At 44.8% G+C, this 26696-nt stretch overlaps 1 protein-coding gene across 1 annotated transcript in view; it reads left to right on the top strand.

Moving 5' to 3' along the window:
- Positions 1-252: 252 nt before the first annotated feature.
- RANBP3 (RAN binding protein 3) overlaps positions 253-26696 on the top strand; it is a 184507-nt gene continuing 158063 nt past the window's right edge. Inside the window, exon 1 of the mRNA XM_065422006.1 lies at positions 253-302. Coding sequence (XP_065278078.1) covers positions 281-302 — 22 coding nt within the window. The 5' untranslated portion in view covers positions 253-280. The remainder of the gene's footprint in view (positions 303-26696) is intronic.

Raw genomic sequence — 26696 nt, 5'->3', positions numbered from 1 at the left:
GACTCCACACCTCCCTCAGGGTCTCTGATATTCCTGTAGCTGGTGGGTTTGGCGCAGGCGCACTATTTTTCTAACCGCGAGCGGCGGAATGAAGGGAACCGTTGTTTTCAGCGCATGCGTACTACGACTGTGAAGAGCCATATCCATCAGAGCATGCGCAGTGTCTCCTGCCTGGACTGGGGCGCGGGACACGCCGCGCACGCGCCCCATCGTTGTGTCTGTTGTAAGTCGGAGTCCGGCCAGTCGCGCGCTGCACTCTGGGAGTGATTGAGGAAGTAAAATGGCGGATTTAGCGAACGAAGGTAGGGGGGACGTGGTCGGGATCGCAGTTGTACGGCGGAAGGGTCTGGGTCCTGGACTGGAGCCGGCCTGGCATAGTCTTGGGGGGCGCTCCATGGGTCCTGTCGAGGAGTTCTTTCTCTCTGTCGCCTCCCCGAGTCCCGGCTACCGCGGAGGGAGCCACTGGACAAAGGGAGCGGCTGGGCCTAAGTGGGGCCGGCTATTTCCCTGCCCTCCCGTCCATGGGGGAGCCAGTTGACATCCGCCCAGGGGCAGGCACCTGGGCCCGGGTCTGTCCGGGGATCGGCTCTTGAGGAGGCGAGAGCATGGGAGTGATGGAACTCGGGGGTTGGGAGTTGGCGTGGGCACAGGCCTATTGGTGTAGGGCAGCGGTTCTCAAACTTCTGTATTGGTGACTCCTTTCACATAGCATGTAATAACCTTGTGACCCCCCTAAGGGGTCCCAGCCCCCAGTTTGAGAACTCCTGGTGTAGGGTGTGCGGGCCAGGTGCTGTCTCTTGAGTCCTCGTCTGCCAGCCTACTGGTAAGGAAGTCCCCTTGAGGTGAGTGTTATTTATTACTGCCCCAGGAGCAAAGCTATTCCTTTGCTGCTAAAACCCCCGATGTGGGATGATAACTACATCCTTTTGTAGAGAGTCTAGCTTGCTTGGTAGGTATACACCATGTTCACATTCAGAAAGTGAACAAAACATACATGTATGTTTCCATTAGCCTCCCAGTTTAGTTCATAGTGAAAAGTTACATAGCAGTGTAAAAGAGACCTGTGAGAGCTGCCACTTGCTTAATTATCACTTGAACCCAAAAATGTGAAAAGAAGGAAGCTCAGTCCTTCTCTTCTCACCTGTTTTGGGTTAGGTGCCTCCTCGTGTTTCACCCCTTTCTAGGCAGTGATCAGGTACCATGTTCCTATGCCCCTTCCCTGGCCTGTCTATATAGTAGTGCTATAAAATCCCCATTTCAGCTATTGTTTTCAGTGCTTTGTCCACACTTATGTCTAGCACTTAAGAAATATGCTTTGTAGGGTTAGGGGAAATTTAGGCATCTTTTGTATAGCCATACATTTGTGAGGGCAAGGGAATTGGTTTTATCCCTTCTTCCTAAGGAGTTTTAGGAAAGGGTGTTTTAGGAAAGACCATCTATAGATCTTAGGCTTTGGCTACACTGGCACTTTTGTTGCTAAAACTTTTGTCGCTCCGGGGTGTGAAAAAACACCCGCCTGAATGAGAAAAGTTTTAGCAATGAAAAGTGCTGGTGTGGACAGTGCTTCATCTGCGGAAGCACACTCCCAGTGACGAAGATACTACCGTTGTTAGAGGTAGTTTTACTTTGGAAAAAAAGCAGCCACACAGCACACCTTACAGTGACATGGCTGCAGTGGCAGAGCCGCACCGTTGTAAGTTGTGTGCAGTGTGGACCTAGCCTTAATGTGTATCTCCAAAGTAGAAGATACATAGAAACCTTTAACATAACACAAACTGTGAAGCATTGTGTCACTGTGCCCTAGGGTAAGCACTAAAATCAAAATTGGAAGCCAAACAAAAACATACAGATAATAGAGAGAAATTTATGCTAATGTCTTGCACTGTGCCCTTCAGAGTAATGTAAAGAAGGTCCAGGCTTCTAGGGATGGGGATAGAGAGAGTGTGTGTGTGTGTGTGTGTGTGTGTGTGTGTGTGTGTTGAAGTCACCACTCTTTTGGGCATTTTAGGTAACTGAATACTAAAGACAAATATAATTAGCTATCTTCAAGGTAACATTACTGTAAATAAATAGTGTAAGATACTTAATGTGGTTTGTTAAATAACCTTGATATGTGACACATCCTGGGCCATATAGGGCCCTCATCTTAATCTTTTCCATTTAGGATTAGAAATTGGGTTCAAATGTAAATCCTATGTCCTCATTCCAAGTTGCCTTTTTGCAGCCTTGACTCACTCTTCAAAAATCCTTCCTTGCTTTTGCCTCTGCTTCTATCTATGCACAGGATTTTGCTGATTTCTTCTGAGAGAAAACTGACAAAATGAGTTGTGACCTGCCCCTATTCTGCTGTCACAGACAGAAGTTTCTTGTCCTTCTCTAACCCCTCCCTTTGCCCCAGTGACCGTGCCCCATCTCACTCATGCCCACTCTTGTTCCCTCCCATACTCTTCTCCTTCAGCTTTTACTCTGTTTTTCCCCTCACAATACAAGCATGTTTTAGGCTGTTTTTTAAACATTCATCTCCCTCTGACCCCCACCCCCAAAACCCATTTGCTTCTCCAACTACCATACCTTCTTCCTTCTTTTTAGAAGATCATTGAATGTGCTGTTTGGAGTTCCTGACCTCCAGATCCATCCAGTGCAGGAGGTCAAACTAGATGATCATAGTGTCACGTCTGGCCTTAGACTCTGAATCCTAGGTCCTCTCCAATCTGGCTTCTGCTCCTTGCACTCCATTGGAACCACTCTCGCCAAAGTCTTTGACCTCTTCCTAGTCAAAGCTCAAAACCAGTGCTCCATCCTCCTTCTCAATCTGTCAGCTGCTTTCAATACAGACCACTCTTCCTGAAATCTTGACATCCCTTAACTTTTATAATCTCTGGCCTATCATGATTCTTGTCCTACTTCTCTAATAGCTTCTTCAGCATGAACTTTGGAGAATCCTCATCTGCCCACTGGCTTTCAGTGGGCAGTTTACAGGGCTCTGTCCTTGGTCCTTTCTCTTCTACCTCTACACTTATCTCTGGGTCATCTCATCCTCAAACACAAATTCAACTACTGTCTCTTTGTTGATGACTTGCAGATCTACCTCTCTACTCCAGATCTCTCTCCTTCTGTCCAAAGGTCTGTCTCTTTAACCACTTTTTGTGGATGTCTAGCCATCAACTCAAGCTTAACATGACTTTAACAGAGCTCTTAGTCTCCTCCCCCACTACCTTTCTTGATCATTGGACAGCACCACCATCCTACTGTCACTCAGGCCCATGAGCTTGGTGTCATCTTTAATTTGGACCTCTGTCTAGGTCTTCACATCCAGGCTATATCTACATTTTGTAGGTTCTTGCTGCATAATAGCTCTAAGATAAAGCCTTTCCTATCCATCTGCACCGCTACAGGTCTCATCTTGATTACTGTAATGTCCTCTTCTCTGGCTTTGACAAATGCAACCTTGTACTGCTCATATCCATTCAGAATGCTGCTGCAAAAGTAATTTTCTTATCCTTTCGTGCTCTCCTTGCATCCCTCCATTGGCTCCCTCTTCTCTGTTGCATCAAACAGAACTTACCTTTACTTTAAAGGCCTTTTATGGCCTATCCCCACCATATCTATCATTTCTCATGCAGACTGAGATGTAGATTCCCACCTCTGATTAGGCATGATACCAGCCTCCATCACCCACTCATTAAATGTTCAAACAAGCACCTTTGTGCCTTCTCCCATATTTTCCCTCATGCTGTAAAAATCCTCAGAGCTCTGTCATTAACCTCATTCAAAACTCTCCTTAACACACTCCTTTCAGTGTACAAAACACTTGACAACTTTTAGGCTGCTAGCAGGCTGTGGCAACTGCCTATTATGACCAATTTTGCCTTGTGGTTTCTTTGTACTCTACTGTCTATATCCATCTGTTTTCTGTTGTTTTATACGTATGTTGTAAGCTCTTTGGTGCAGGGACTTCTTTGTGTTCTGTATTTATACAGTGCCTAGCACAATGGGGTCTTCTTCCATGACTACCGCTTCTAGGTACTACAATAATGTCTCTTTTCTGAGATGACTGGGTTAGTGCTCCCTGACACTTGTTTTGATGAATTCTCCTCTAACAAACTTTCAAGATTGATTGATTTATATGAATATGCTTGTGACAGGAAGTTGTGTAACTTTCCATGGTACTCATAGCTATGCCCCTTCGTTTTCAGTTTAAAACGATTTTTACCAAAAAATCCTGTTTTACAAAAAGTATTAATTTTTTCCCTATTTTCACCCTACTTTTGTATCATTCAAATATATATAAAAAATAACTTGTTTTTATTAGGAAAATATAATACATTGCATGAGATATGTATTATGATAATACATTAGTCTGTGCGTATATGCAAAGCTTTCTGAAGTAACACTATGTATTAGTCTAGAACAGTGGTCTCCAACCTTTTTACACACAAGATCGCTTTTTGAATTACAGATCAACCAAGGATCCCCTTCTCTGAGGCCCGGTCCTGCTCACTCCTTTTCTCCCCCCCCCCCATTACTTGCTCTCCCCCACCTTCACCGGGCTGGGGCAGGGGGTTGGGGTGCAGGAGTGAGGGCTGCAAGCTCTGGGAGGGAGTTTGTGTGCAGGGGTCATACAGCACCTGATCTCATAGAATCCATTGGACATTTCATGAGTTTTACTTTTTATTAGTGTCATTTGTGGTTTATAGATCCAAAATCCTCCAGGGATTGTCACAAATCAGTATAACATTCTCAACTGTGGGGTGAGCATTGACTGAGCCTGGGGCAGGGGATTGGGGTGCAAGGTGCAGGCTGTGGCCGGGAGGCGCTTACCACAGGCAACTCCTGGTCAGCGGCTCAGCAGGGCTCGGGCAGGCTGCTTGCCTGCCCTGGCCCCATGCTGCTCCCGGAAGTGGGTGGCTGCTGGCTGGCACATCTCTGCAGCGGGTCTCTGTGCACTACCTCTGCCCACAAGCGCCACCCCTGCAGCTCCCATTGGCTGGTTCCCAGCCAATGGGAGCTGCAGCGATGGTGCTGGGGGCAGGGATGGTGCGCGGCGTCACCTCACCCATCCTCCCCCCAGGGACATGCCAGCAGCCAGCCGCCAGACTTTTAGCAGCCCGGAGATCTCAATCGACTGGCAGAGGCTCCAGGATCAACCGATTGGTGATCACTGGTCTAGAAGATGCACACAATAAACAAACAGACCACACAAGCTCTGAAGTGCATGCACATCTGAACGTACTGATGAATCTCATGCCTACCACGTACACATTTCATGCTGTTAGCAGATAATGGTTTAAAGATCTGACATACTAAAATGGGAAGAAAATGAAAATCTGTATCAGAATACGTTTCAGAACCCAAGGAAGTATTCAAAAGTTTAAAAAAAAAAACAGGAGAAAAGGATGAAGTTGAGTGTATGCACTGTAAATGGTGTGGTCCAATTATTAAATGTAAATATTTATAGGCTAATAGTTCTAAGTCTACAGTAGTAAACTGTTTATTCAAATGAAAAGTTTCTTTTGGGGATTAGAGATGTATAGTTTTCTTAAACTTAAAGGTGGCATTGTGTTCGGAGTTCTGTTTTAGTTCTGCAGCAAACCACACTGAATTCCAGTCCATCAAAGCATTAATCTACAGAATATTTCCCTCCCCCCCCCCCCCCCTTCTAGCCACCAAAATAAACCCTGGTATTTACCCAGAACAGTTAATAGTTTTTTTTCCCCACTGATTTTCACCTGTTTTTGTTGTTGTTATAAACACTGATAAATTCCTGAGGGAAAAAAAAATAAAATAAAAACTGAAAAAGAAGACCCCTATTTAAATCTATTAGTACTACACATGTTTAAGCTATAAAGAGTAATTAGTACTAGTATATTACCATTGTTCCTGAAAACGCTCCAGGAATCTCTCTCTAAAGGACAGAAAATATCTTACACTCAGGACCTTAGAGGTTCTTTGATTAGTTTCATGCTCTTCTCCATAATAGGAGCTGACTTCTTAGAATAAGTGGCTCCACCTTCGCTGAGTCTGGATTGTTGCCTGGGTATTTACATCTTCAGCACTGGATGTCTGCACCATTTCTATTCTCCAGCTATCTTCTCAAATTCATGAATTTGACCTGAGCATGGATATTGGAGAACTTGATTGTCATGCACATATAATCACTGCACTTGGCAGGTAGTGCACTTGACAGTCAAAGAACTACAGATCATGATCATAGGCAAAGAGCAGAAGTTTTTTGGTCTCTGAATAAATTAAAAAATAGAACCACCAAAAATCGGTAATACTAGCTTTCAAAACTGTGATACTGGTTTTGTGCCAAATTTGTGTTAGTGATTTTATTTCTGCTGTGACTTTAAATGTACAGTTTGACCTACCTTAAAGTTGTGATCTGATTTTGTATCTCTTGCCACTAAATTAAAAAAAAAAAAAAAAAAAAATCTTTTGGAATCTTAAATGTGTATCTGTTAAAACAAACCACCCTCCAAATGCTTACATGTTCTCCTATTGAGACACTCAAGAGACTGCTAGCTTTTGTAGGCCCTATAAACAACAACATTTTGTTCTTCTTATGCTGGCTTTGCACCAGTTAGCTATCAAATATGAAGTCAGATACTGAATTAGGGCTGTCAAGCGATTAAAGAAATTAATCACGATTAATCGTATGATTAAAAAAAATAATCTTGTTTAACAGCGCAATTAATTGTGCTGTTAAACAATAATAAAATACCATTAATTTTAATATTTTGGATGTTTTCTACATTTTCAAATATATTGATTTCAATTACAGCACAGAATATGAAGTGTAAAGTGCTCACTTTATATTTAAATAGTATTTTTCAGTTCACCTAATACAAGTACGGTAGTGCAATCTCTTTATCATGGAAGCTGAACTTACAAATGTAGAATTGCATACCAAAAATAACTGCACTCAAAACCAAAACACTCAGTCCTACTTCTTGTTCATCCAATCGCTGTAAAAGTTTGTTTACATTTGCAGGAGATAAAGCTGCCCGCTTCTTGTTTACATTGTCACCTGACAGTGAGAACAGGTGCTCGCATGGCACTGTTGTAGCCGGCGTTGCAAGATATTTACGTGCCAGATGCACTAAAGATTCATGCATCCCTTCATGCTTCAACCACCATTCCATGGGTTGATGGGTTCTGCTCGATAACTATCCAAAGCAGTGCGGACTGACGCATGTTCATTTTCATCATTTGAGTCAGATGCCACCAGTAAAAGGTTGATTCAGGTTCTGTAGTTTCCGCATCAGAGTGTTGCTCTTTTAAGACTTCTGAAAGCATGTGCCACACCTCGTCCCTCTCAGATTTTGGACAGCACTTCAGATTCTTAAACCTTGGGTTGAGTGCTGTAGCTATCTTTAGAAATCTCACACAGACACCTTCTTTGCGTTTTGTCAAATCTGCAGTGAAAGTGTTTTTAAAATGAAGAACATGTGCTGGGTTATCATCCAAGACTGCTATAACATGAAATATATGGCAGAATGCGGGTAAAACAGCAGGAGATATACAATTCTCCCTCCAAGAGTTCAGTCACCAATTTAATTAACAGATTATTTTTTTAATGAGCATCATCAGCATGGAAGCATGTCCTCTGGAATGGTGGCCGGAGCATGAAGAGGCATATGAATGTTTAGCACAGGGGTCTCAAACACAAATGACCACGAGGGCCACATGAGGGCTAGTTCATTGGCCCAAGGGCCGCATCGCTGACACCACCACCCCCTCGCTGCCCTCAGCCCTACCCCCACTCCACCCCTTCCTTGCCCCCATTCCAACTCCGCCCCCTCCCTGCCCCCAGAGGGTGCATGAGGGGTGTGGCAGGGGCTCAGGGCAGGGAGTTGAGGTGCAGCAGGGGGTTGGGGTGCAGGCAGGGGGCTCAGGGCAGGGAGTTGGGGGGCAGGAGGGGTGTGGGATGTGGCAGGCGGCTCAGGGCAGGGGGTTGGGGTACAGGCAGGGGGATCAGGGCAGGGAGTTGGGGTGCAGCAGAGGGTTGGGGTGTAGGCAGGGGGTTGGGGTGCAGAAGGGGTGTGGGATGCAGCAGGGGGCTCAGAGCAGGGGGTTGGGGTGTGGGGTCCAGCAGGGGGCTCAGGGCAGGGAGTTGGGGTGCAGGAGGGGTGTGGGATGTGACGAGTCTCAGGGCAGGGGGTTGGGGTACAGCAGGGGGTTGGGGTTCAGGCAGGGGGCTCAGGGCAGGGGATTGGGGTGCAGAAGGGGTGTGGGGTGCAGCAGGGGGCTCAGGGCAGGGATTTGGGGGGCGGGGTGCAGGAGGGCTTCGGGCTCCGGGGTGGCAGCGGCGCACGCCGGGGTCAGGGCAGGCTGCCGGCCCCGGCCCCGCTCCGGGAAGTAGCTGGAACCATGTCCCTGCGGCCCCTGGGGGAGGAGGATGCAGGGCTCCGCACGCTTCTTGCCGCTCCTCCCAGGTACCTTCCCCGAAACTCCCATTGACCGCGGTTCCCCGTTCCCGGCCAATGGGAGCTGCGGGGGGGGCGTGCCTGGAAGCCAGGGCAACACACGGATGGAGCCCTCTGCTTCTTCCCCCTCTCTCCCCCCCCCCCCCCCGCCCCGGGCCGCAGGGAAGTGATGCCAGCCGGCATGGGGCTTGAGGGGGGCAATCCTGTGAGTGTAGTTTGCTCACCCGTGGCCTGGAGGTAGGCCGGGGGGGTGGGCGCGGGCCACTCGGCGGGCCGCAGGAAATAGCGGCCCGCGTGTTTGAGACCCCTGGTTTAGCATATCTGGCATGTAATTACCTTGCAGTGCTGGCTGCAAAATTGCCATGCGAATGCCTGTCCTCACGTTCAGGTGACATTGTAAACAAGAAGCAGGCAGTATTATCTCCCGTAAATGTAAACAACCTTGTTTGTCTTAGCAGGTGGATGAACAAGAAATAGAGCCTGCAAGTCCATTCCAGTCCTAAAGTTGTACATTGTTTTGTTTTTGAGTGCAGTTATGTAACAAAAATCTACATTTGTAAGTTGCACTTTCATGATAAAGATTGCACTATAGTACTTGTATGAGGTGAATTGAAAAATACTATTTCTTTTGTTTATCATTTTTACAGTGCAAATATTTGTAATAAAAAATATAAAGTGAGCACTGTAAACTTTATATTCTGTGTTGTAATTGAAATCAATATAATTGAAAATATAGAAAAACATCCAAAAACATTTAATGAATTTCAATTGATATTCTGTTGTTTAACAGTGCAATTAAAACTCTGATTAATCACAATTAATTTTTTTAAGTTAACTGATTAATCGACAGCCCTAGGTTTTAGGAGGTACGCTAGCATCTCACATAAACACCAGTTCAGAGGTTGCTGGGCTTACTAGAGGGAGAGTCTTAAAATAAAGGCTATGTTAACATTGTAACTTTTAGGGTGTTCTTTTTAAAACATTTTCGAATTGTTCTTTTAAACTTTAAATTAATAGAAAGTAGTGGGGGTTGGGGAGGGAGGGTCTTATGATCCCTACCTAAGGCTAAAAATAGGCCTTTTGTTTTCAGCCAGACATGTTACATCTGCTTCATTTGATGTATCTGTGGCTTGGGCTTAGGGTGACCAGACAGCAAATGTGAAAAATTGGGACGGGGTCGGGGGTAATAGGAGCCTATATAAGAAAAAGACCCAAAAATCAGAACTGTCCCTATAAAATCGGGACATCTGGTCACCCTACTTGGGCTGAAGCTGGCTTTTACATCTTGGATCCTTGAATATGATTTGAAATCCCCCCCCCTTTTTTTTTTTTGAAAAAGAAAATGTATGTGAAAGATCTACACTATTTCCCTATATTCTCATTGTCTGTATTGATCTGGGGTGTCTGGCTAATTCATGTTGCAGGGAACAAGAAAATCCCCCCCCCCCCCCCCCGCCATGTCCCTAAATTTAAAGTTGTTGTTTAAACCAAATCAACTATATTAACTCTAGTTCAGTTCAAGACACAAGAAAAATATTTTGTCAAGAAGAAAGGACTGCATTATTTCCAAGCTTTTGTGAAAGCAGTACAAATGGCGAGTTTGAAATAATTGTTGTTTTACTAAAGTGATCAGATAGTCCTTGGTGACAGTTGCCTGCATTCTAACTTGTGTGCACAAGTTGTTTATTTAAAAATAAGCTGCTCTGATTAGCTTAAGTGTAGTATGAGTGTTCTCCTCAATTGACTGTGCTGACTAGCGGAAGCCTTTTTTCTTGGTTCTTCTCAACCAGCAATAGCTATCCAGTAATCAGAGGTGTCATTTGTACCCTTGTAAACTGATAATTTTGGTCTATATACATTGCAGTCTAGAATAGAGAATATACATATTGTGCCTTTTGCATTGAGAGCACTCCTACGTTAAAAGCAATGAATTGGGATACTAAACAGTCCCTGTACAGAAATTTAGGCCAGACTCTACAATTGATGATTTCTTCCTGTTCGTTTTGGCACCACTTAGAACAAATTATTTGCACTGTAAACAGACACTAGCTACACTTTAAAAAAATTTTCCAGTGAAAACCTCTTTTTGAATCCAGAGGAACAAGTGATGCCAGTTGTTGCCCAATATGCTTTTCTTCCTACACACATACCTCCTTTCAAATATTTTTTGGTAATATCTATTGTTTTTTCACCAGAAGTTTAAGAAAGCGTGAAGAAAAACTTTCTTCACTAACCCCTAAATTAGTTAAAATGTAACTCATCCCCCTATGTCCTATTGCCTTCTCATTAGTATGGATAAACAAATTTCATGAGTCCTAATAGGTCACCAAATATTGGTTTCCTACAACACTCTGGACAAATTGTGGGACAACAGTATTAGGATAAACAAAATTGTTTTCCTTCTACCGTAGAACCTCTGAGTTACGAACACCTTGGGAATGGAGGCTGTTTATAACTCTGTAAGCTGTGGATGTGGTATACCTAGACTTTAGTAAGGCATTTGATACGGTCTCGCATGATATTCTTATCGACAAACTAGGCAAATACAATTTAGATGGGGCTACTATAAGGTGGGTGCATAACTGGCTGGATAACCGTACTCAGAGAGTTGTTATTAATGGTTCCCAATCCTGCTGGAAAGGCATAACGAGTGGGGTTCCGCAGGGGTCTGTTTTGGGACTGGCTCTGTTCAATATCTTCATTAACGACTTAGATATTGGCATAGAAAGTACGCTTATTAAGTTTGCGGATGATACCAAACTGGGAGGGATTGCAACTGCTTTGGAGGACAGGGTCATAATTCAAAATGATCTGGACAAATTGGAGAAATGGTCTGAGTTAAACAGGATGAAGTTTAACAAAGACAAATGCAAAGTGCTCCACTTAGGAAGAAAAAATCAGTTTCAAACATACAGAATGGGAAGAGACTGTCTAGGAAGGAGTACGGCAGAAAGGGATCTAGGGGTTATAGTGGACCACAAGCTAAATATGAGTCAACAGTGTGATGCTGTTGCAAAAAAAGCAAACATGATTCTGGGATGTATTAACAGGTGTGTTGTGAGCAAGACACGAGAAGTCATTCTTCCGCTCTACTCTGCTCTGGTTAGGCCTCAGCTGGAGTATTGTGTCCAGTTCTGGGCACCGCATTTCAAGAAAGATGTGGAGAAATTGGAAAGGGTCCAGAGAAGAGCAACAAGAATGATTAAAGGTCTTGAGAACATGACCTATGAAGGAAGGCTGAAAGAATTGGGTTTGTTTAGTTTGGAAAAGAGAAGACTGAGAGGGGACATGATAGCAGTTTTCAGGTATCTAAAAGGGTGTCATAAGGAGGAGGGAGAAAACTTGTTCACCGTAGCCTCTGAGGATAGAACAAGAAGCAATGGGCTTAAACTGCAGCAAGGGAGGTCTAGGTTGGACATTAGGAAAAAGTTCCTAACTGTCAGGGTGGTTAAACACTGGAATAAATTGCCTAGGGAGGTTGTGGAATCTCCATCTCTGGAGATATTTAAGAGTAGGTTAGATAAATGTCTATCAGGGATGGTCTAGACAGTATTTGGTCCTGCCATGCGGGCAGGGGACTGGACTCGATGACCTCTCGAGGTCCCTTCCAGTCCTAGAAATCTATGAATCTATGAAACTCTGAACAAAATGTTATGGTGGTTTTTTCCAAAAGTTTACAACTGAACATTGACTTAATACAGCTTTGAAACTTTACTATGCAGAAGAAAAATCCTGCTTTTAATCATTTTAATTTAAATGAAACAAGCAGAGAAAGTTTCTTTACCTTGTCAGATATTTTTTTAAACTTTCCCTTTATTTTTGTTAATAGTTTACATTTAACCTAGTATTGTGCTGCATAGTATTTTTGCTTTTTTTTTTTTTGGTCTCTGCTACCTGATTCTGGTTCCAAATAGGGGGTGTGGTTGACCGGTCAGTTTGTAACTCTGAGGTTCTACTGTATTTTGTATGACTCTACCAATCTACTATCCTTACCTGATCTTTGTCTTCTTTGTCCTGTTCCCCTACATTCTTTCTTTCCCCCACCACAATTTTTCTCTTCTTTAAGCTTTATTTTTCCCTCTTTTCATTTATATATTTTCTTCTTTCTTCCTGTCTTGTTGAATCTCATCTCTTTTCTCCCATTCATCCCCTAATTTTGAGAACAAATGCAACAGAGTAATGCATGCAGCACTATAAAGCTAGAAACACTTTGGCTGTAGTAAAGAACTGACTAGGATTGTGTGGTCTCTGATGTGTTATGTGGCAGTTCAGTCAAGTAGGTGCATCTGGACTGTGTGGAAAATCTGCTACACAAGTTCTTACAGAGAAATTGTCATGTGCATCATGCATTTGTACAGATGAGAAAATATGCATTGGCTTTGCATGTAATTAGGAGGTACCGCATTCCACTCTTATACCATCTGGAGTTTTAAGTCTAGGGAAAATGTATAAAAGTGACTGGTTTTATATTTAGTTAATCCTTTTTTTTGTAAACTAGAACCTTGTGCTGAAGATGTCACTTCTTTTTTGAGCAGAGGGAGCCTGGGTTCAGTTAACATTAGAATAGTTTTGTTCAAGACTTGATGTACACTGGGACATACTCTGCTTTCTTGCCTTCACCACATCTGTGCCATAGGATTTACACATGGTCAGACTTAGGAGGGTGATTCCAGTTTTCTTCCTGTCCATCTCTTGCTGGTCTTCGTGTATTTGTGTGATCTTCAAGAACAGTATAAAAGAAGGGGATACTTGAGCTATCATGTGTGATCAAGGACATAAGGTGGTTGATGTCTTAGGAGGCTATCGGGAGTGGAAGGTTCGCTACAGAGTACATTCTCAGAATCTCTGTTTACACTAGTATCAAAGGGGTATTCACCCACGAAAGCTCATGCTCCTATACGTCTGTTAGTCTATAAGGTGCCACAGGACTCTTTGCTGTGTTTACACTAGGAAATTTACCTATTGTTGCTGATGTTTGTCAGCAACTGGTGCAGCTGAACTGGTGCTAAAAATGATTTAACTGCAAGTATAGACAGGACCAAACCATGCTAACCACAACTGCAGAAAATTTGATTGTGCTTTGCTCAGAGCAATGTTCAGACAATAGTAATTGTGTACCTGAATTTAAAAAAAAATCCAAATTTCAACAGTATGTATTACGTGTTGATAAAGTACCCACAACTGACCAGTATGCTGCTTTTTGTGCCTTGGAGAATTGCAGTCCTTGAGGAAATACTGAGTTTGTGTTGGCTTTTAAGGCGCTTCAGGCCTTTTTATGTAGGAATGATGGTGTAGATCAACGGTTCTCAAACTGTGGGTTGGGACCCCAAAGTGGGTTGTGACTCCATTTTAATAGAGTCGCCAGGGCCAGCATTAGATTTGCTGGGACCCAGGACTGAAGCTGAAGCCTGAGCTCCACCCCCACCTGAGGTGGCAGGGCTTGGCCTGCGGCCCCCTTTCCCCCGACCCAGGGCGGCAGGGCTCGGGCTCCGATCCCCAGGGATAATGTAGTAACTTTGTCAGAAGGAGAGTCACGGTGCCATGAAGTTTGAGAACCCCGGTGTAGATTTTTGAGAGCAGACGTATTGACAGCCAAGCCAACCAATACTAAATCTGTCTCATCCTTCCAGAGTGTCGCAAAGAAACTTGGCCTGTCTGGATTCAAGTGCTACCAAAAACCTTGAGGTTCTTGATTTCAAGGCTTTGAAGAATGCAAAGCCTATGAAGGAAGTGTTTCAGTAGGCTTGACCGTTCTTTAGATTCAGATATTCCAAGGTCAGAAGAGACCATTGTGATAATCTAGTCTGACCTCTACCTGTAGTAATACAGGCCATAGAACTTTCCCAAAATGCCTATAACATACCTTTAGAAAAACATCCAGTCTTGATTTAAAAATTCAATGATGGAGAATCCACCACAACTTTTGGTAAATTGTTCCAGTGGTTACTTACCATGACTGTTAAAAATGTATGCCTTATTTCCAGTCTGAATTTGTCTAGTTTCAACTTCCAGCCATTGGATCATGTTAGACCTTTCTCTGCTAGAGTGAAGAGCCCACTATTAGCTATCTGCTCCCCATTTCACAGACTGTAATCAAGGCACCTCTCGGCCTTCGTTTGATAACAGGGAAGGTGCTTGTGCATTGGTAACTGGTTAAAAGACAGGAAACAAAGTAGGAATAAATCTCTTTTCACAATGGAGAGAAGTAAGCAGTAGGATACCCCAAGGTTCTGTACTCGGACCTGTGCTGTTCAACATATTCATAAATAATCTGGGGAAAAGGGCTAAACAGTGAAATGGCAAAGTTTACAAATTATACAAAATTATTTAAAATCGTAAGTCTAAAGCTGACTGCGAAGAATTCCAGGAGGATCTCTCAAAACTGGGTGATTGGGCAACAAATTGGCGGATGAAATTCAGTGTTGAGAAATGCCAAGTTTGCTCATCTGAAAAAATAATCCCAACTACAGTGATGGGTTCTAAATCAGCTGTTACCACTGAAAAAAGAGATCAGGTTGAGCTGATAATCACTCCCTGCACCCCCATTTTTTTTCAGTCACTACTTCCCAGGATAGAGTCCCACGTCATGTAATTATGGCCTATATTCTTTGTTCCTATACATTTACATTTAGCTGTTTGCTTGCACAGAGCTTACCAAGTGATCCAGATCACACTGTATCAGTGACCGGTCCTCTTTGTTGTTCATCACTTCCCCAGTTTTTGTGTCAACTTCAGACCTTATCCGTGATAACTTTGTTTTCTTCCAAGTCTATTAATAAAAATGTTGTTAGTGCAGGGCCAAGAACCGATCCCTCAGGGACCACCCTAGAAACACACCTATTCCGTGAATATTCCCCATTAATACATTTTGAGACCTGTTGGTTAGCCAGCCTTTAATTGATTAAATGTGTGCCATGTTAATGTTATCTTTCTAGTTTTTAATCAAAATATGATGTGGTACCAAGTTAAATGCCTTACAGAAGTCTAAGTCGTATTATGTCAACTCTGTTACCTTTGTCAACCAAACTTGTAATTTCATTAAAAAATATCAAATTAATTTGACAGGATGTATTTTTCCATGAAGCCATGTTGATTTAATTCTTTATTAATCAAGTCCTATTTCAGCCTCTTCATTATTATGCTCAGGATCCATGTCAGACTGACAGCCTTATAGTATAGTCCAGGGGTGGCCGAACTTACTGACCATCTGTCAAGGCTGATTCCCAACTCTGGCACTTCGAGTGCAGAAGGTGGGGGCCGGCAAGGATTCTAAAAATTAATACTTGCCACTCCAGGCTTGTATTAAACTCCCAAGGTTACAGCTTCTTTCTAACGTTGGTTTGGTAGATGATGCCACCACCCAAGTGCAGAACCCCTTTGAGAACCCAGGAAGGCGCACTTGGGAATTTCTTCCTGTGAGGTACCCTCAAGCCCCCCTCCCCACCCCACCCAAGGCAAGAGCTGAGAGAGAGGGGGAAAAAAGAAATCAACTGTTGCCACCAGCTAATTAAACAACATGTGCACAACCTCTTAGACACACACATCCAATTTTGTTCTTAAAAAAGGTAAAATTTATTAATAAAAAAAAAAAGAAAGAAAATACATCTGGGAATTTAAGCATTTGCTACATTTAAAAAAAGCCAACAACTGCAAGGATTAAGGATCAAGAATAGCTTTCTTAAGGTCCAGTTTAAAGGTTACAAGCAAAACAAAAAGCACCTCGGGTTAGCACAGAGGAGTTGGCAAGCCATAAAGTAATAAAAAGAAAGAAACCTAATCGCGTCTTCCTACTTACATATCTGGGGTTTTAATGAGTAGTTTCTAGGTATGATACTGATAGGTTTTCATACCTGGCCCAAGCTCTTCCAGCATAGCTGCTCTGTCCCTTCTCTCCAGGAGAGCAACCACAGACAGACAAAAGGGGAGTCGTTTTTCAATTTTAAAAAGTTCTAGCCTTCCCATTGTCTCTTTTGGCCAGGTGTCCACTCATTTCCTTTTACCTATGCATAGCAGTGAGACTTTAGAGCAATTAGAGAACAACTACTAAGAGGGATTTTATAGCTACTCGCTGGCTGGGTGTTCATACAAGGGAGCTTCCCTCCCCCCTTTCATTTATCACACCACCTGAGCTGCATTCAAACTTTTGAAGATTGTTGTGAGCTGTGGCATGCCTGCCAGGGCTTGGGACTTCGGCCCCTGCAGGGCACAGCTGCTGGGGTTTGGGGCTTCCGTCCTGCAATGAGGGGGGGTTAGGGGCTTCAGCTGTGCGGGAGGCACCTGCCGGGGCTTCGGGCTTTTGTCCTGCTCCCGCTGAAGCTCAAGACCCGCCCCCCCCCACCCTACTGGGCAGAAGCAGAGGCTATGCATGGGGGTAGGGGAGTCACATTCGGCCCCCCCCCCCCAGATTTTTGCATGATGCCACGGGGCCCCCTCCCTGCACGGCAGTTGCTGGAGTGGACAAGCTGGGAGCTGCAGCCATGGTGAGAGGGAGTGGCAAACATTTGGGAGCTGTAGGGAGAGCCCCTGCTTTGACGGAGCTAACACTTGGGAACTGCAGGGAGAGGCTGCTGAGGATAAGAGAGCGGGGCATGACTCAAGCGTTTTTTGTGGGGGGGGGGAAGGGAGCGAACCTTTAAATTGTGTCCCCCCTGCTCTCAGCAGGCACCAGTCATCTCTGGCAGAAGCCCCTAGCCCCACCACCCTGCTGCAGGGCAGAAGCCCCAAGCTCCTCCCTCTCTTGTTTGGTAGGTAGAGAATGATTGGGGTGAGGGGGGCTCTGCGAACTGCACTTTAACTGTAAAGGAGTCGCATGTAGCTCACGAGACGCGGTTTGGCCACCCTGGACTATACTTTGATATCCCCTGCAACAGACAGACTGCCTAAGCAGGCCTGCTATGCTTTTTCTCAGAGATGGTACATGGTATAGTTACTACACAGTTCTTTTTAAGTAAACACATTTATTCTTAAAGTAAAAGCACCACAGAGAGAGAGCATATTAAAACAATAAAAGAACCTATATACATTCCCAGAGATCATCCTAACTCCAGCAAGGGCTCTGGCTGGTGTGCAGTCCTTCAAACGCCATGCAGGCATTTTTCTGTGGTCACAAGTTCATAACAACTTCCACTCAAAACAAGCACACTCATTGCTCTGGATGTCACTCTTTTATCTTTTGTTCTTTGTTCTTTGAAGCCACCTTGAATGAGTAATAAGCCAGACAAAGGTTGCCCCCTCCGGGCTAGGCTTCAAAAGGCTGAGTTCTTGTATACCTGGATGAGGTACCCTAGAGATTTTCCTGGGAAACCCACTTAATTTGAAAAGTTCATTCTTGTTTTAGCCAATTGTTTAAAAGTTTTCTTTGATGCTCCCAACATTTCCCAAGGCATGTTCTATGCATCCCACTATAATAACACACAAACATGCATTTTTAATATAATGAGCTCCTAAAATACTTAAACTTAATTCAGTAACATTTGTCCAGGATATTGTCATATCTGTCACAATAAGTAGTTACACATGGAAAAGATACCTGATTATGGGGGTTTTTCAACTTTGCTGACCAAAGGCATAATAAGATCGAATGGCTGGAAGCTGAAGTTAGGCTGGACAAATTCAACCTTGAAGTAAGTTGCAATTTCTTAGTGGTAAGGGTAAATAAACATTGGAATAGCTTACCAGGGGAGGGAGTCTTTAAAATTAGATTATATATCTTTTTAAAAGATGTGCTTTAATCCATTTGCTGGGAGAATCTGGCCTTGGAGTCTATGGGTCTTCCTGTTCATCCCATTCCTACACGGGCCATGGATAGAATGGGTTTACTTGTACAGTATTGCCCTCCGTGCTCATAACACTTGCAGCTATGCATTAAGATAATGATGATAATCAAATCTCATGCTTCTGGGCTTCAGCCACTTGCCTGATATACAAATGGCTAGATATATTCTGGGTTGTGTGTGGTGGGTTTTTTTTGCCTTCCTCTCAACCATCTCAACCACAGATGGAGATGGGACACCAGACTGGGTAGACCAGTGCTCTTCAGTGGTACAAAAAGAATCCTTTCTAGAAGTCTGGCTGCGTATGCTCACATACTCATAGGGTCATACTGGCTGCCAGATTTGGGGTTGGGGAAGAATTCTCTCCAGGTATGTTGCCAGGGATCTTGTCCCCCCCTCCCCCCCCCCCCTTTTTTTCCTCCTTTCTCTGTAACGTGGTATGGTTTGCCTGCTGGGATCAGCTGATAATATCTCACCTAATAAGTTCCCTGCACTGCAGGGTCCTCTGGCATTGATTACACCTTGGTTTCTTCTGTTCTCTCCTTGTGACTTTTTTCATGTCTTGGAGACTGAAATGTTTGGGCTAACGAAAGTCTTTGGGCTTAATAAGGGATATCTGGATGAAATTTAATGCCTTGTGATATAGTAGAACCTCAGAGTTACGAACACCTCGGGAATGGAGGTTGTTCGTAACTCTGAACAAAACGTGATGGTGGTTCTTTCAGAAGTTTACAACTGAACATTGACTTAATACAGCTTTAAAACTTTACTATGCAGAAGAAAAATGCTGCTTCTAACATCTTAATTTAAATGAAACGAGCATAAAACAGTTTCCTTACTTTGTCAAATCTTTTTTAAACTTTCCCTTTATTTTTTTTAGTAGTTTAACACTGTACTGTATTTGCCTTTTTTTTTTTTTTTTGTCTTTGCTGCTGCCTGATTGCATACTTCCGGTTCCAAATGAGGTGTGTAGTTGACCGGTCAGTTTGTAACTCTGGTGTTCACAACTCTGAGGTTCTACTGTATGCAGTAGATCAAACTAGATATCTGATGGTCCCTTTTGGCCTTAAACTCTATGGCCTTGACTACACTTGCAGCTGTACAGCGCTGAGAGTTAAACCTGTCTTCGTACAGCTGAGTAGGGAAAGCGTTGCAGTCTGTCCACACTGACAGCTGCCAGCGCACTGTTGTGGCCACATTTGCAGCATTTGCAGCGGCATTGGGAGCGGTGCATTATGGGCAGCTATCCCACAGAGCACCTCTTCCCATTCTGGCGCCGTGTAAGTGGGAAGGGGGCAGAGGGTGCGGGGCATTCTGGGTCCTGTCCCAATGCACCGTGATGCATCGCTTCGCATCCCAGCAATCCCTGTGTTTCCATCCACATTTGGCTCCATCTTTCAACGGTTTCTGTGCAGCGCGATCTGTGTTCCATTTCGGTCTGGGGGAAATGGAGCCTGAACTGCTGAGGAGTATGCTGACGAGTCTCGCCAGCACATCATGTTTGGCAGTCGAGCTATTCCTTAAGATCCAAAGTGACAGTGAGGAGTGCGACGATGATATCGAGTCGCGTAACGCGTGCAACACGAGATTGCTTGTGGTGTTCACGGATATGCTTGGCACTGTGGAACGCCGCTTATGGGCTCGGGAAACAAGCATTGACTGGTAGGATCACATCGTCATGGAAGTCTGGGATGACGAGCAGTGGCTGCAGAACTTTCGGATGAGAAAAGCCACTTTCATGGGACTGTGTGAGGAGCTCGCCCCCACCCTGCGGCGCAAAGACACGAGATTGAGAGCTGCCCTGCCGGTGGAGAAGCAGGTGGCTATTGCAATCTGGAAGCTGGCAACTCCAGACAGCTACCGGTCGGTCGCGAACCAGTTTGGAGTGGGAAAGTCGACCGTTGGAATCGTGTTGATGCAAGTTTGCAGGGCCATTAATCGCATCCTGCTCAGAAGAACGTGACTCTGGGTAACGTGCAGGACATAGTGGATGGCTTTGCACAAATGGGTTTCCCTAACTGTGGAGGGGCGATAGATGAGACGCATATTCCTATTCTGGCACCACCCCAACTAGCATCCGAGTACGTTAATTGGAAGGGGTATTTCTCTATGGTTCTCCAGGTGCTTGTAGATCACCGTGGGCATTTCATTGATATTAACACAGGCTGGCCCGGAAAGGTGCATGATGCACGCATCTTTCGGAACACTGGCCTGTTCAGGAAGCTGCAGGCTGGGACTTTTCCCCCAGAGCGGAAGATCACAGTAGGGGAAGTCGAAATGCCCATTGTGATCCTTGGAGACCCTGCTTACCCGTTAATGCCGTGGCTCATGAAACCCTACACAGGGAGCCTTGACAGCAGCAAGGAACGGTTCAACTACAGGCTGAGCCGGTGCCGAATGACTGTGGAGTGTGCCTTTGGCCGTTTAAAGGGCCGCTGGCGATCTCTGTATGGGAAGCTGGACTTGTCTGAACACAGCATCCCCGCGGTTATATCCGCGTGCTGTACCCTCCATGATATTTGTGAAGGGAAGGGTGAAAGATTGTCAGGCATGGACCTCCGAGGTTCAACACCTGGAGGCTGACTTTGCACAGCCAGAGAGCAGGGCTATTAGAGGGGCCCAGCGCGGGGCTGCAAGGATTAGGGATGCCTTGAGGGAGCAATTTGAGGCTGAAAACCAGCAATAATATCTGGTGCCCTGCATGGGAGTGAAGTGCAGTGGTTACAATGTTAGTAGGAATCTGTGTTTGCTAATCTGATTTTCAGTGCCTGTTTCTTTCCTGGGCTAAGGTATCTTACTTTATGCAATAATAAAGAATGTTTTCAAAGCCAGAAAATCCATTTATTGAAAATAAAATTCATTTATTGAAAAGAAACACAACTGTTTGGGAATCAGAAAGGGCAAGGGGGTGTGGTGGGGAACGGTACAATCACAGATTTGCGTATGTCCTGTCTGGAGTGCTGTGCAATGAGGGCTGTACTTCAGGATGGCTATACTGCATGGTGATGGGGGTTGAGTGCAGAGGGTAAGGGTCGTAGTTTTCAGGGCTGGGTGGTGAAGATACAGGTGTTGGAGGCAGCTGGTGGCAGTAAGAACCCGGATGTTGGGAAAAGTGGGTTGGAGGTGACATGGGGGCACAAGGGAAAGAGTTTTGGGACAAAGGCTGCGGGGGGGAGGCGGGCGCGGTAGTGCTCCGCCTGCATGGCGATGAGCGCCTGGATAAAGTCCGCTTGGCGCTCCAGGATGCTTATCAGCCAGTCCGTGCTTTGCTGCCAGTGCTCCGTGCTTCGCCGCCGGTGCGCTGCATTTTCCTGGCGGATCTTGCTTTCGCTCCCCCTCCACTCCTGCGCTTTTTGATTCTCTTTAAGAGATTGCTGCATCACTTCTTGCAGCATGTCTTCTTTGCTTTTTCGCGATCTCTTCCTGAGTTTTCGCAGTCTCTCAGCCGGTGTTAACACAGACGGTTGAGGTCTCAAGGTTGCATCTGTAAAGGCAAAATGCAACACTTAACAGAGGCAGCATTGTTTATACCAGACAGAGTAATGATTCCCCCGCACTTAAGGAGGGCACACACAGTCTACACAATAGCATAATTTTCCTGTTCCAAAGAGAGCGCACATAACCCACAGGAGCCCCAAAATGGTGAGTAAGGGGGACTGATTGTTCCAGGGCTGTACTGTCCTCTGGGTTTCTGTGCCTTGGGGAGAGCCAACAGCTGCAGTGGGCACCTACACTGAACACTGTCCCAACATTTTCCACAGGAGTTCGTCCTGGAAGATATCTCGCTGCTGAGGGTGATCTGGGAAGCAAGGGAGGGTCTTCTACTGCAATGCGGCTTCCGCCCTGGCCCATATGCCGCTTGCCTGTGTGCAGCAATGGTCCCCCCGCCCCTCGCGGCACAGTGGCGTGGACACGTTAGCCTGACTGGGACAAGGACCACGGTGGATCTCCCAAGAAACCTGCGCAAGCGCATTGCTCACATTCTAGATGAGACTTTCGAAGAGATTACCGAGGCCGATTACCACGATGTGATAGACCACATCAATGCGCTATTCCGCATCTAGGCATGCATGCAGCCCTAACCCTCCTCTCCCAAAGAACCCACACCGAAAATTCCTTCCCCCCCCCCAAAAAAAGCCACTTACCGGGAACCTGCTCTTCTGTTTGTCCTCCACCAAGTATCGGCCTCTGTGACTGGCTACCTTCCTCCTGGCTCGAAAAGAGCTCCTGGCTGCATGCCTCCAGGGATTCCGGGGTGTCTTCCCCCCCCACCTCAGCACCCTCACTCCCGCTTTCCTCCTCCTCCTCCCCCCGCTCTGATGTGTCCATGGTGGTGTTCGGAGTGGAGGTGGGGTCACCCCCAAGTATCGTGTCCAGCTCTTTGTAGAATCGGCAGGTCGCGGGGGGAGCACCGGAGCGGCCGTCTGCCTCGTGGGCTTTGCGGTAGGCATTCCGCAGCTCCTTCACTTTAATCCTGCACTGCAGTGCGTCCCGGTCATGGCCCCTTTCCATCATGGCCCTTGAAATGTGCCCAAAGGTATTGTAATTCCTACGGCTGGAGCGCAGCTGGGACTGGACAGCTTCCTCCCCCCAAACACTGATGAGGTCCAGCAACTCGCCATTGCTCCATGCTGGGGCTCGCTTGGCGCATGGAGGCATGGTCACCTGGAAAGATTCGCTGATAGCACTACACACCTGGCTGAGCAAACAGGAAGGGGATTTTTAAAATTCCCGGGGAATATAAAGGGCGGGTCTGACGGTTGGTCACCTGAGGCCAGGGCAGTAGAGTTCGAACTGATGACCAGAGTGGCTAGAACAGGCATTGTGGGATACTGCCGAATACTTCTGGAGGCCAATCAGAGCACATTGGGCGGCCACACTGGCGCCACAGCGCAGCAGCGGCAGCGCAATACTCTTTATTCCTCTCGGGGAGGTGGAGTACAAGCAGCGCTGTAGCCGCGGAGATACAGTGCTGTACGTGCCTTGCCAGTGTGGACGGGGAGTGAGTTACAGCGCTGGGGGCGGCTTTATTGTGCTGTAACTCTCAAGTGTAGCCAAGGCCTATGAAACTATGAAGGTGTGATACTACACCCCATATTGGTCATAGTAATATTATTATATGATTGTCATAATTATGATGCATTTCGTACAAGATGGGTCATGTAAGGTGTCTCTTGAAAAGTTATGTGCTGCGTATGATTATCCTATTTGTATGCATGTATCATTTTTGTATCTGAAGTTATAAACATTGAGTATAGATCTGTATTTCAAATGGGTTACTCTGGAAAACACCCACAGCCAGCCTTTCAGGTACAACAATGAAGAAGCCAGACCGTGCTAATGGCTCATCAACAAAGACAATGGGGCTGTGAAATAGCTTAGCCTTCCTGTGAACGTTTCTGCCAGCCTGTAAGTAAGGGCTGCTATGACTCTCAAGGGCATGTGACCAGACCACATGACTCTGAACTCCATTCTGGGTACCTGTATTTTTCCACAAACTAGTCTGGGAACCAAGTTTGAAGCAAAGGGTTCCTGCCATACGGAAAAGCTATATAAGGCACGGAGTGACATCATCTGTTGTTCTTCACTTCCCCACAACTGAACACCTGAAAGAAGTTCCAAAAGAAAAGGATTTGGAACTGTGGCGGGGAGCCCAAGCTGCAAAGCAAGTGCAGCTTGTGCCTTGAGAATGCAAGCCTGCTTGTATCATCAGTCAGGGTGCGAAATTGCTAATTCATATCCAATCTTTCTAGTATTTTAGGCTTAGTTTGTGGTTTTGTTTATTTACTAGGTAATCTGCTTTGATCTGTTCGCTGTCACTTATAATCGCTTAATCTATTTTTTTTTTGTAGTTGATAAACCAAAAAACAAGTTTATTTAAATCAGTGTGCCTTTAATTGAAGTGTCTGGGGGGAAATCTCAGCTTGGATAACAAAAGTTTGTTGCATACTTCTCTCCACATTGAGGGAGGGGCAAGCTGGGAAATAAATTCATACTGGTCTGGGTTTCGGCCAGGGCAAGACGGTACAGCTCTGGGGTTTTAGGCTGGGGAGCTGGGGATTATTTTAGCTGTAGCTTCTCTATTGTTGGTTCATGCAGTGGCTGGGTCAGCCTGCATGCAACTGCAGCTGGGTGTGTCCCTGCCTGTGTGAATGCTGGTGGCAGTGTATTTGAAGACTATTATCAGTTTTCCCTCCTCTGTCTGCTTTTTTCAAGACTAATCATGTCCACTTTTTTAACCTTTCCTTATAGGTCAGGTTTTCTAAACCTTTTATCATTTTTGTTGCTCTCCTTTGGACTTCCGCCAGTTTGTCCACAACTTTTCTAAATGTGACACCCCGAATTGAACACAGTACTCTAGCTAAAGACTCACTAGTGTGGAGTAGAATGGGGCCCTGTGGCTTACATATGACACTCTTGCTAATACACCCCAGAATATTAGCCTTTTTTGCAAGTGCATCACATTGTTGATTCATAAACAATTTGTGATTCATTATAACCCCAGATCCTTTTCAGCAGTACTACCACCCAGCCAGTTGTTCCCAATTTTGTAGCTGTGCATTTCATTGTTTCCTCGTAACTGAAGTACTTTGCACTTATCTTTATTGAATTTCATTTTGATTTCAGACCAACTCTCAAATTTATCAAGGTCATTTTGAATTCTAATCCTGCTCTCTAAAATGCTTGCAACCCCTCCGAGCTTGGTGTCACGTGCAAATTTTATAAGCATACTGTCCATTCCGTTATCCAAGTCATTAATGAAAATATTGAATAGTGCGGACCCAGGTGCCACAGATATACCTTCCCAGTTTGACAGCGAACTACTGATAACTACTCTGAATACGGTCTTTCAACTAGTTGTGCCCCCACTTTATAGTAATTTAATCTAGACCTCGTTTCTTAAGTTTTGCTTACGAGAGTTGGATAGTGTCAAAAGCCTTTCTAAAATCCAAGTTATATCATGTATACTGCTTCTCTCAGTTCAACTTTAGAGCCTACATGTCCACTCAGTCCTACTTCAGCCAATCACTCAGACAAACAAGTTTGTTCACATTTATGGAGATACTGCTGCCCGCTTCTTGTTTACAATGTCATCTGAAAGTGAGAACAGGTGTTTGCATGGCACTTTTGTTGCTGGCATTGAAAGGTGTTTACATGCCAGATATGCTAAATATTCATATGCCCCTGCATGCCTCGGCCACCATTCTAGAGGACGTGCTTCCATGCTGATGATGCTCGTTTAAAAAAAAAAAGTGTTAATTAAATTTGTGACTGAACTCCTTGGGAGAGAATTGTATATCCCCCCCGCTCTGTTTTACCCACATTCTGCCATATATTTTATGTTATAGCAGTGTAAGATGATGATGCAGCATATGTTCATTTTAAGAACACTTTTACAGGAGATTTGACAAAACGCAAAGAAGGTATCAATGTGAGATTTCTAAAAATAGCCACAGCACTCGACCCAAGGTTTAAGAATCTGAAGTGCTGCCCAAAATCTGAGAGGGACGAGGTGTGGCGCATGCTTTCAGAAGTCTCAAAAGAGCGATGCTCCAATGCGAAAACTAGAGAACCCGAACCACCAAAAAATAAAATCAACCTTCTGCTGGTGGCATCTGACTCAGATGATATATATGTACATGCTTATCAAGCAGAACCCGTCGTCAGCATGGATGCATGTCCTCTGGAATGGTGGTTGAAGCATGAAGGGACATATGAATCTTTAGCGCATCTGGCACATAAATAACTTGCAATGATGGTTACAACAGTGCCATGCGAATGCCTGTTCTCTCTTTCAGGTGATATTGTAAACAAGAAGCAGGCAGCATTAACTTGGACGTGTAAGCTCTAAAGTTTTACATTGTTTCATTTTTGAATGCAGTTATTTTTGTACATAATTATACATTGGCAAGTTCAACTTTCATGATAAAGAGATTGTACTACAGTACTTAAGTGAATTGAAAAGTTATTTACTTGTTCCCATTATATAAGAACTAGGGGCCACCAAATGAAATTGATGGGCAGAAGGTTTAAAACAAATAAAAGGAAGTTCTTCTTCACACAGCGCACAGTCAACCTGTGGAACTCCTTGCCTGAGGAGGTTGTGAAGGCTAGGAATATAACAGGGTTTAAAAGAGAACTAGATACATTCATGGAGGTTAAGTCCATTAATGGCTATTAGCCAGGATGGGTAAAGAATGGTGTCCCTAGCCTCTGTTTGTCTGAGGATGGAGATGGATGGCAGGAGAGAGATCATTTGATCATTACCTGTTAGGTTCACTCCCTCTGGGGCACCTGGCATTGGCCACTGTCTGCAAACAGGATACTGGACTGGATGGACCTTTGGTCTGACCCAGTATGGCCATTCTTATGTTCTTATGAAAAATACTTCCTTTTTTTTACAGTGCAAATATTTGTAATCAAAAGAAATATAAAGTGAGCAGTGTACACTTTGTATTCTGTGTTGTAATTGAAATCAATATATTTGAAAATG

The sequence above is a fragment of the Emys orbicularis genome, chromosome 24 (genome assembly GCF_028017835.1).
Source record: "Emys orbicularis isolate rEmyOrb1 chromosome 24, rEmyOrb1.hap1, whole genome shotgun sequence".
Lineage (NCBI taxonomy): Eukaryota > Metazoa > Chordata > Testudines > Emydidae > Emys > Emys orbicularis.
This window is presented reverse-complemented; position numbering and strand designations above follow the sequence as displayed.